Here is a 12,137-nt window from a genome sequence, read left to right as displayed (position 1 = left end):
TGCATACATTTTTATATGTATATACGTTTATAGTCATGAAACTTGAAAGTTATTAGAAATTATAGTTAATGACATCGACAAATTTAATATTTAAAATAACATAATATAATATAAAAAAGTATTTAAAATAAAGGTTAAAGATTTTGACTTTGAATATTAAATTAAAGTTAGTTAAAATGTGTTGACCTTAAATGAGATAATAAAACCTTAAACTTAGTTAAAGTAAGCATAGTTTACGATCGTACAATAATTCTTATAAAAAAGTGTTTAAAGTGTTGTATGGGCTTCAACTAGATTTAAAGGATTAAAAATTATTGACGAATTTGGGAAGATTTTTGATGGGAAATTTTATAATTTTTGATAACTTTTCAAAAACTTTCAGTCTTTTCTCAGTTATTACTTCAGTGAATGAGGCCTTCCAAATCAATGGTATTAATTACTAGTACGAATAAAATCACGATATCATCTCTTAACACTTTTTCCGAAAGAAACATACATTTTTTGGTTTCGAGTCAGAATTTCGAAATCTCGAAAACCCCGAAAATGAAGGATCCCCAACTTCCAAGAATTTGAATAATCGACATTTAAACTAGGTCTGCTAGGGTGTTCGTCACATCATACCAGTCTGTCTTTTGGCATTCATAGTCGTGAGAATAAACCTTACTAATCAGAATTTAAGTAAATGTTGAGCAAATCACATTCGCTTCCGAATAAAAGCTCAAACCTAAAAAACCAACTAATAAGATAGTTAAAATCGTGTTTTCAGCACTTAAAATAAGTTTATTTTAATTATACTTATATTTGATATTTGATCCTAAAATTAAATTCGAGTTTTCGACATTTAAAGAAGGTCTGTTGAAGTGCAATTCAAGAATGTTGATCCATCTTTTTGCAGTATTATTTGTCAAACTTAATTGCTTTGACATTAAAAAAATATAAAAAATGTATGGTTATTATATAAACTTAAAAAAGAGGCGACACACACACTAATAACTTCCCGTCCCGTCTTGCTTAAAACTTTAACAAAATATCCATAACAATATTTTGTATGAGATAAATATTTTGAAGTCAATACTTTTCTTTCTTTACCTAATATTGAGTCCAAAACCATTTTTTATCATCAGGTTTTCGTGTTTTAATAAAAAATGTTCAGTTGAATTTTCCTAAAAAATTAAATACAAAATTATTATGAATTAGTTTTGTTAACGAGGTCTTTAGTCGAAATCCAATTTGAGTAGCATTTCTAAATATTTATTAATTTGTATTCCCTAAATAAACTAATACAGATTGAATTTTTCTAGTATCTGACGTTAACAATATAATTAAGCATACAATAAAAACATATTGAAATCAATACCTCCATTTATTCTCGAAATATCGAGAATGGAACATCAATTTTACCAACCAAGTTTAAGTAATTTTGTTTGTATATAATGAATATAAATGGTGATTTTTAAAAGCTATAGGAAAGTTTTTCAAAAACAAACCACATAAAATTCAGAAAAATGTATGAAATCTTTATTTGAATCGATAGTACTGTCCATTTAATTTAAAGTTTGGAGATAATTTCATGCAACTATTGACCTAGACGGCGTTTTAAATGGTCCATCCACTTAGTGCAATTTTTGCATACTCTTTTCAACATTTTGGCCAGTCTCTCACAAATAAATTAATATTTAATGTTGTATTAAAATACGTCAATTGAAGCGGGCTTGTCTGTATAGGCATGAACTTTAACATAGTCCCACAAAAAATAGTCTAAAGGCGTTAAATCGCAAGATCTAGGTGGTCCCGAACCGGTTCCGAACGTAAAATAAAATGTTTACCGAACTCGCCTCTCAACAAGTCTATTGTTGCGCGTGCTATGTAAAATTTGGCAATGTCTTTTTAAAACCACATGTCATGCAAGTCAAGCTTTTGCATTTTGATCAATAAAAAGATGCTCCATTCACAGTTAAGTTACGATTCGCATCATCTTTGAAGAAGTACGGTCCAATGATGCAACCAGCCCATAAACCACACCAAACTGTGACTTTTTCTGGATGGATTGGCAGCTCTTGGAATGCTTCTGGTTGATATTCACTCCAAAATTGACAATTCTGCTTATTTACGTCATTGAGCCAAAAATGAGCTTTGTCGCTGAACACAATTTTTCAATTTTTCGGAAGAGTCATTCAATAATTTCAATAATTTGGAAGCGTTTTTCGTTTGTGAGACAATTCATAGTTAAATTATAGACCAAACTTAAGATGTTTGAAACAAAACACAAAACGTGTGTCAGCTGTTTAAACCAGTGTTCCAAAAAAGAAATAGCAAAAAATCACCCTTTATATGGAAAGCGATAAAAGCGTCCCGAACGTCCCGAAAAAATGTCGAAATTAGTAATTCGACAATTCGGACCCATTACAATAACTTCCTACATTAAGTTCAAAAATGAAAAATCGTGATTCATTTTCAGCCGATTTAAGGCATAAGTTCAAAACCCTGTCTAAAAACTATGAGGTACACTAAGTTTTTACCAATATTTTCTTTACACTTCAAAATTTTCAGAAAGTAGTTACCTTAGCATAATTAACTATTACAGAACAAAAAATAATATAAAATAAAGACGTTTACGATAGTGGAGCACTTGTTCTAAACAATGATTTTAATCCCATCTTATTTAAAGCTATCGAGTTATATAAAATGCTCAATCGACTTAAAGCTTCATTTTCCAATAGTTAGTTCTATGGAAGTCAATTTGTGTACAATCAAATGAACGCAGGTGATGAGTTCCGCCCGGTAGTTTGAATACACACAAGACAGTAAATAAGGTGCATCAATTTCACCATTAATGAGTTAATGAAGAAATATTAAGTTATTATTAACACCTTTGATGAAGAAATTGCATTTGAAGAAGCTAAACACGATGTTCACAAGGAAGGAGATCATAAGGATGATCCCAGAGAAGACCCTTTAGGGCAAAGAATTTCGTAATAGCGACTCCATAATTGCGAATCATATTCAATACTATAAACTATAGACTTTAACTGGTGATTGCACTAGGGTCAATTTTTCACACTTTTGAATGCAATTTCTGACAATTTCGTCACGGGTACAGGTTGATAGACTTGGTGTTTTTTGTTTAACACCTCGATACTTTTGTTTTGACATGCCTTAGAAAGTTTGCAAATAACTGCACTTTTCTCGCAGTCTATGTGACGCCTTAGTGTAGAATAAGACTTTATTGAAGGCGAAGAAATTTTCAATTCGTGAGACATTTGTAGTTAACTATTTTTTTTTTCATATTACTTCTTTTGGCACATCTCAAACAAATATGAGTGAAGATTCTAGTGTTCTTGAGTGATTGAGAAATAAGAAAAAATTACTTCGGGAATCGAACCGACTGCAACAAATTCCAATTCGAAGTTGAAAATTTTGCGTTTACTAGGCAACAAAGTCATCGAAGGCTAGTTATAATATACATATATGTTATTTTTCTTTAATTGTTTACAAACCAATAAGCTATTAAAAAATTAATTGTTGATTTTATTCGTATTTATTACTTATTTTGCAAAGCTTTCCACTTGATAGAGTTTATGAAAGTTTTAAAAGATTACCTCTATATTTAGCCTTATCAATCATTTTACAAAGTATAGTATTTTAGTATTACTATTTTCATTACTAAATTTTTTGTTCAACATTTATATTAAGCACAGTTAAAATATTTTCATAGTAAAAGATTCATTAATATAAAATTGGTCTACCGAAAATAAGTAACTACCGAAAAATTAACAAACAAAAAATGATGAAACTTCACATCCGACCATTATTCAAAACAACAAAACACCCTTTAAACACGAATTTTTTTTAAAAACTTTTCCCTGGCCATCCAGGTAAATAAAAACATATCTCTTTCTTACAAAAAAAAAAAGTTTTCAAGAAATATCTCTACACACTTTTTTTTTCAATACAAATTTTCACAAAAAAAAATGAATCATCAAGTAGAAAATAGAAATGCGGAAAATCCCTTTCATGCGTTAATTAACAAGCCACTGAAACAGTTGTGGAAAATTTATCAAAACAAAAAGCTTTCAACATTTCAAATGAACATATGCTATAAGAATATGTATCTAGCATAAAATTCATTTATACGTTTCTCGAAAATTGTAAGAAATAAATTTCTCTCTCTTCCTACCGTGGGTGGTTTTCCGATTTATTTTTTTTTTTATTTTAAAGCATTTTTAAAGCAATAAATCGCCTACCTCAATAATTATTTTTTTGTAATGCTTTTTGTGTGGTAATTTTTCAACATAGAAAATGTAACAATTTCAACATACAGAATCATTTTATCGAAGGAAAAACTTTTGTTATGTTTACATGTTGAATAGATTTTCCGTATTGATTTAATTTTGTTTTTATAATTTGAGGTTTGTTTTATGATATCAATTATGAAGTAGTTTAATCGTTAACCTTCAAATATCTAAGCTATTGAAAGATTTGAATGCCACTTTAAATGAGCTGAAAAAAGGTATGAAATTAATTTTTAGTCTCAATTTTTAAGTCCCAACAACAGTTCAAGGTTAAAATTGATAGATACATATAAAATTTTCGTACGTAAAAAAAATATATACATAGATGTATGTAAGATTTTATCCTAAGTGGAACTTTTTAAAGTGGGTTCGAAATGAAAAGTTTACCAGAAATGTCTCTTTCAACCGGATCTGAATTGGCATTCCCTCCTTTTATGCCTGTATTTTACACAAGTCATTAATAGATCAAAAATTATTGTTTCGTCAATTTGTGCGTCGATCTAACTTAATTTTTTTTCCTTAGCCTGTTTTTTTAAATATCAAACATAATCTTTACTCTTACTTCGTTAAAATGTCATACAATCATTTAAAGAATAATGTCTAGTTATTCAGAAAATCAGATTGAAGTACTTTTAAGAACCACAATAAGTTAATATTGACGTAACTATAAGATAATCCACCCTGTTTAAAGGTTAAGTCCAGCGCATCCTACTCGCATCAGACACAAACTAAATAAATTCGAAGTCCTATAGATTTCCTTATGTTCTGTTGAACCTGTGCATAAATTAGGTACTTATACAATCAGAAATAGATTTGCATAATTAACAGAGCAAAATAATCCCACATAACCTGTCAGCAGAAATAATGTTAAATCCACTTGTGTAATGATGGAAACTAACGCAGGTATACCTTCAATTCTACAAAGTTCATAGAGTAAAGTACCATATATTGGAAATCATTATTTCAACAAATCATATATAATCAGCTGGAATAAACCAAAAGGTATCATTAGTTCATAGCCCTCAGTTAAGGCATCATCATCTATACACAGCTTCTCAATATAAACTTTTATTTAAAACCAATATTGTTAAACAATGACTTCCTCAAAGATCTATTCAGGAATTCGAGTAATGCTCCTGTTTTTCGTAAGCCTAGCCATAGTGAATCTTTCAATTGGTGAACAAAGGTTTTGTGGTAATAAGCTGAGGAATGTTATCGAATTGATGTGTCCAAACGGTGTTAATGGATACAAAACAAAACGAAGCTCAAGTAAGTTAACTCTTCTTTCACTTTATAATTCGCAAGATTGATTCAAAAATATACATTTTTCAGTTTCACTTGATGAAGACATAAGCACTGAAAACACTGAAGAAGACTTCAACTTCGGCTTGAGCCTTGATATGTTGCCATTGATGGATAGCAGTAACAGTGGTATTGCCAAAATTCGACGCAGGAGACATGGAATCGCACATGAATGCTGCGATAAGCCTTGTAGTATGAAAGAAATTGTATCTTACTGTCGAAATTAAGCTTTTTTCAACATTTATGATTGATGCAACTTTGGATACCTGAATATGTTTAACATTAAGAACTAATTTATAAATTAGGATTATTTTAAGATAAATTATGCAAAAGAATTATAAACAAAAAATACAAACCTAATGTTTTCATTTGGAGATATTTATCTGAAGATATGTGACAACAGGTTGAAATTTTAAATGAAAAGGCCTTGAAAAAAACCACGACGTAGTTTCGTCGTCCATAGCTCAAGAACCAGACTACATATCGACTTCAAATAAATTGTTTTATACAGATAATAAGCAGAAAGATGCAGAAACTGCTCTCAAAAAATTGAATGGGTGGTTTTCTTACCATAGCAGTTTAAAAAAAAAATGAAAATTTTGGTTAACTCTAAATATCTCATGAACCAATAACGCTAGAAACTTGAATTAAATTTTATATAATATATTGTAAGTGATACCATATATACCAAGTATATTTTTTGAAAAAAATTAAATAAACCGTTTTTTTAGATATCCAAAAAACTGAAGAAAAAAATTGATTTTCGACTCAAATATCTTTTTAAAACTTTGAGATATTGGCTTTTAACTACTTTTATCTTTAAAAAATATTTTTTTCAACACTCGGTAAAATTTTGAGAAAAATCGAATTGATATTTTTTTTACAAAAAAATTAAAACTAAAAAGAAAATTTAACAAATGTTGGTAAAAATTGATTTTCGACTCAAATACGTTTTCAAAACTTTGAGATATTGGCTTTAAACTACTCTCATCTTTTAAAAATATTGTTGCAACATTCATTAAAATTTTGAGAAAAATTGAATTGACAGTTTTCTTACAAAAAAAAACACTAGCAAAAAACAGTACTAAAACTTGGTAAAAATTTACTTCGACTCAAATAGCTTTTCAAAAATTAAAAATATTGTCTTGAAACTTTTTTTTTCACAGAAAATATTGTTTTCGATATTAAGTAGTTTTTTTTTATATAAAAATTCAACTGTACGTTTTTTCATTAAAAAAAATAAAATCTACAAAAAATAGTACGCGAATTTGGTAAAAATTGATGTTCGGTTCTTGATATCTCTTAAATTAATTTCATTCATTCAATTTGCAAAAAAAATTTACTTAAATTGGTAAAAATTTGTTTTCGACAAAAAATGTATTTAACAAAATTCCTTATATGAAAAATATTTTTGGTAATTTTTTTTTTTTTAAGAATAATTCAACTTACAATTTTCTTAACCCAACCCTGCCTCTTTTTTTAGTTGTTTTTGCCCAACCATATGTGTTCTTATTCAATATATGTGAAAGCCACCATTCTCTACAAATACACAAACATAAGTTAAAAGATCTGTAAATGATCGGACAAATTAGGATTTGTAGTTATTAATGTATTAATGGACAAATTTTGATACGTTGTGTTTCATTTAAGAAAATGATAAGTCCCAATTTTGGTGAAAATAAGTTTACAGTGAGTTTAGTTTTTTTAAGAGTAAATTCGTAGGACCATACAGTTTTGGGCTAATAGGGTTTACAATATTAACTTAAATTTATATCCTCTTCTATTTCTCAGTCGTTTCATGATGTTTCAGTGTCATTGAGATAATTTATTGTCATGTTACAGTTTATACAGATCGTTACATATATATTCCTATGCTTTATTTCTAAATATTGAAAAGTATATAAGCAGTTAATTTTTTAACAATATTAATTAATCTTTGTCATTATAACATTCTAACTGATCATTCAAAATTAGGTCGAAAGTCTTCTCAAAAAACCTCAAAAATACAAATAATTTGAAAACAAGAAAGCTCATCATGTCCGCCGCCGCCGGTTTAATAATATCTAAACTTTAATTTTACCATGCGCATTAGACACAAAAAGAAAAGGAAATAAAATCACGATCTAGAAAATCGGCTGTTTATTTTTATTAAACTAGCATAGTAAAGCATTTTGTATTAAAACTTTGACAAATTTTCGACCAAAAATATTAAACTTTACATACTAATGTTCTATCTTTTAAGTAAAAACAAATTGGCATACATGTTCTATATTTTTGGAACCCAGATACTATTCCTTTTATTTGTATACATTTTTAAAATTGTTGTGATAAATTTACATAATTTAACTAAAACTTAATTGGCTAAAAACTATAAAAGATTAGCAAAAGCGCCAAAACTCAAGCATATGTTTTTATTTCGATATAACTTTAGATTTTTAAATGTATTTTTAATTTCGTCTCATTTTTGAGTGAACGTTGACATGATAGAAAACTTATAAATATTTTGGAATTCTGTAAAAAACTGATAATTTTCCTCACGTTAGCAATTTCTATTATTTGTACATTATAACTTATTTTATATTATTTTTCTTCTTCAGTGAAAAACGTCTAAATAATAATTTTGGAAATAATGTAGTTTCAATTATCTGTATCAAATGCCCCACTGTTCTCCGATGACAAAACAATAATAACAAATATCACAGAACGCACCAAATGTCTCTTCAAGTGCCAAAATGTGGGTTCATTTAGTTTAAATTTTATGTGCGGTTAGTGTGCATCAAAGTTAAAATTTGACAAACAATTTTTTAAAACAAAAAAAAGTAAAAATCAAACTACAAAAAAAAAGTAATTTATTAACAAAAAATTTAAAATTTATTTTATTTGTGATCCATAGCGAAACGAATGGCAATTCTCTTAGTGCATTTACGTCGAATTATCCTTTTGCTGAGTATTGTTTATTTTGGTGGAGCTTTTGTGCGTAAACTTCTAACTGACAGTCGTCGGGCCCACCTGCATCAGCTACGTAAATCATCATTTCCGCCCTCATCAAAACACCTACACTTTCAGGCGTGGGCTTATATATATACCGGATATGCATACATGGTTTTAGTGAATTATTTTAGTGAAAGTTATTTCACAAATATGTTCGATATTTTGACAACTGCAACTTAAGTAAAACAAAATGGATGCCATAATAAACCCTGATGTGTCTATTTGTCATCATGGCGTTTGTGGATTGTTTTTACGAGTATTATGGCATCCGGCCCAAATTTCTATAAAGTTGAATGAGTTCGATTTATGAATTGGCGGCGATATTTTGGTCACACAAATATGCTGTTTACATTTTCTTCCTCAGTGTTTGAACATCTGTTTGTGTGGCTAAAACACGACACATTAATTTGAATACCTACCTAAATACCGATACTATGTGATTCGAATTATTATTACTTAAATTTGGTTATACTTAAAAAAAATAAAAAAAAGGACTTTTTTTAAAAATCTTCCCTGAGTATGTTTATTTTAGAATTAAGAATATTGATTGACCAAGAAGTTTTCTAGAAGCTTTAACTTTAAATTAATACATAGAACTTTTTTATTTTAGTAAATATTATATTTTCTAAAATCTGAGGTTTCAACCCGCACCACATATGACTTAAGAAAATAAGAAGCAAGAAACAAAGGTGTTGCACTATTTGGATTATAAGAGTTCAAGTAATAGAATTTAAAAAAGAATTTTATTAAATAATAAACAAAATGTTATCTCCTTACCTTGTTCTATTTTTTTTACCGAATTTTTCTAGTTTTTGACTGTAGTTGCATTAGGGTTAAAATTCTGGCTTAAGCAATAATTTTTGTTCAAACAAAAAATACTTCTTTTCAAAATTCTGCAAGACAAAAATTCCTATTTTCAAAGTTCTGCTTTTTCAAATTCGCTGTAACAAAAACGAAAAGGATTCGCTGCGGGAAAAGTTTTTTTTTAAATTAAAATGAAAATTTAATTTTAAAATCCCAGCCAGCTTAATTTTTTTAATTTCATCATATTACAACCAATTTCCACAAAGTGTTAATAGAATATACACCTTTACCTTCCTAAAATATAACTACACAGTTTCATACGCTGCGGGTTAGGTTCCACATTCGAAGGACAATCATATGAATCTAGAAACGAGTATGAGAAGCTGAGGCTACTGTCGTCGGCGAAACAGTTTGATGGATAAGAAGTGGCAGACATATGATCAATTATATGAATATAAGGAAGAGAGTCGGAGACAAAACGAAGCCATAAGGGACACCAGCATTTATTTTCTGAATTTCAGACATGAAACCATCCAATACAACTTATATTGAACGGTTACAAAGGTAATTTCTAATCCAACGAAGAAAAGATTCACCAATACCAAAAGCCCGCATTTTTGATAAGAGAGCTTGATGCCAAACTCTAACAAATGCCGTTGAAATATGAAGAACAATAATCTAACTTACTCCAAAACAATGTAAAGATGTGTTCTACTCTTCGGTGAGATAAAAAATGAGATCACCAGCGAACCTATTGCTACGAAAGCCATACTGTCGGTCATTATGAAACTTCCGTTCTTCGAGATATTTCTTGAACTGATAATTAATCAGCGTTTCCATGACCTTAAAAAAAGGGACATTAGTGCTATTGGACGATATTTAAAGGGAGAGGAGGATTCGCCTTTTTTAGGGACAGGCTGGACAAATGTTTTTTTCCATCTTTGTTTCAATAATTGATGGTTGAAGAAAAGCAAAATTGGTACACATTTTTTTAAATAAATGTTTGATATTGATTATTATTAGATCACATATGCAATAATATTTTCTAAATTTTAATCAATACAGAAATATCAAAAAGTGGACTTTCATAGAGTACTGAAATTTATTTTACATTGACAAAATCAATGATTTATAAGTTCAAAAACATACTTTGCTGAGTTTCTCAAAAAATGTTACTTTGATCACTTAAAATTCAAGTACCAAATGAATTACATTTTTCCTGAACCATGGAGTACACATAAATAATATATATTTTGTTGCTTGGTTTTATCGGTCCAAATCTCCGAACTAATTTTGTTTTAACTGGAGTACAATTTCGTTAAAAAATGAGCTGTTTTGATTAATTGAAAGTATTTATCTCCATAATTTTCAAAAATGTACTCTTTGCAAAAATCATAATCACTAGAATCAATAATTTCAAGTTCATTACCTATGAAGTTTTCATTTACATTTAGAAATATTACAGCTTTTTTGAAAACAACTCCTACGTCAATTTTTATTCGTTTTAACACTTTACTTATTTCTATTATTTACGAGCATTATTTTATTACTTCTTAGCATAAACATTCAAAAAACCTTACTAAATACGTAAGTATAAGTACATACTCGTATGCATAAAACATGTACTTTCTCAAGTTCAACAGTACCAGAATCTAAAAATCCTCATTATGCGAATTGCTATAAACTCTAAAATATTTCTGTTGACTCTGTTTTATTGTGTTTTTATTTTTATTCAAAACAAAGTGGCCAGAAGCCAAAGGGAAAAACATCAGCAAATAATATCCTATCAACAAAATACTCTATATATAGCTTACAATGTGTACGAGATACGGGAAATTCGGAAAAAAACCTTCGATGAAGAAAGTTCATAGTCTGGAGAAATCGTTTGATAATGTACATTCCCACATTATTTCAATTTAGTTAAGTAATAGTATTTATTTTTTGACGATTTCCAATGAATTCAGAAACATCATATAAATTAATACATTTCCATAAATGTTCCCCAAATACCAATTAAAAAACTTTTTGCTTCTCTGTTAGAGTAAATATAAACAAGCAGATTTTTCAGTTAAAAAGAATTTATCAAACAAAAGTTAAGAGAATAAACATGTTGGAAGTTGATGAAACATTTGTTAAAATAATTCATATTTTAAACCGATATGCAACATTACAACCACAGACTATAGGTTTAAAAATTAATTTCAGGTTCAATTTGGTATTTTGTACTATTTTATTTCATTTTATTTGCTATTTCTATTTTTGCAACGCAATCCGGCCTATGTGGCAATGTTCGTTCTCCAAACAAAACAAGACACACTTTTTTTCACCCAAAAATAGATTTTCTTCGGGCGGTATATTTTAGTGTAATCTCCAACTAAAGTATTTATCTATCAACAAAATTAGTTTATAGAAAATTTTTAGTTCTAAAAACTATTATTTTTAACGTTTGAGAATTTGAGAGAAAATAAACTGGCTATAGGAGCGAAATACTGTATGTTAAATTTCTGTATAACAGAACAAAGTTATGTATGTTAAAATTCTGTATTTTAAAATACTGTATACAGTCTGAAAAAGAAAAATCCTTTTGATAATGTAAACATTTTGAAGTCCAGATTAGTTTAAAAAAAAAACGTTTTTTTGAGAAGTAGTCGTCTAAAATTTTCGTTTATCTTTTACAAAATAGCTTAAGGCAGTCCAAAAAAAAACTAATAATTAATATTAATAAATTTAGTACCGGCTTTGTTTCTA

At 28.5% G+C, this 12,137-nt stretch overlaps 2 protein-coding genes across 2 annotated transcripts; both read left to right on the top strand.

Moving 5' to 3' along the window:
• Positions 1-5,319: 5,319 nt before the first annotated feature.
• Positions 5,320-5,852, top strand: LOC129944045 (bombyxin A-1 homolog). Its single transcript, XM_056053203.1, has 2 exons — positions 5,320-5,561; positions 5,625-5,852. The coding sequence occupies exons 1-2, from the start codon at positions 5,387-5,389 to the stop codon at positions 5,819-5,821; spliced, it is 372 nt and encodes a 123-aa protein (XP_055909178.1). The 5' UTR covers positions 5,320-5,386; the 3' UTR covers positions 5,822-5,852.
• Positions 5,853-8,308: 2,456 nt separating this feature from the next.
• Positions 8,309-9,371, top strand: LOC129946243 (uncharacterized). The gene is made up of 2 exons (XM_056056366.1): positions 8,309-8,413; positions 8,488-9,371. The coding sequence occupies exon 2, from the start codon at positions 8,496-8,498 to the stop codon at positions 8,763-8,765; it is 270 nt and encodes an 89-aa protein (XP_055912341.1). The 5' UTR covers positions 8,309-8,413; positions 8,488-8,495; the 3' UTR covers positions 8,766-9,371.
• The last annotated feature ends 2,766 nt before the right edge of the window (positions 9,372-12,137 follow it).

This window comes from Eupeodes corollae, chromosome 2 (genome assembly GCF_945859685.1).
Source record: "Eupeodes corollae chromosome 2, idEupCoro1.1, whole genome shotgun sequence".
NCBI classification, from domain to species: domain Eukaryota; kingdom Metazoa; phylum Arthropoda; class Insecta; order Diptera; family Syrphidae; genus Eupeodes; species Eupeodes corollae.
The sequence above is the reverse complement of the archived record's forward strand: the minus strand, read 5'-3'. Positions and strand labels throughout refer to the sequence as shown.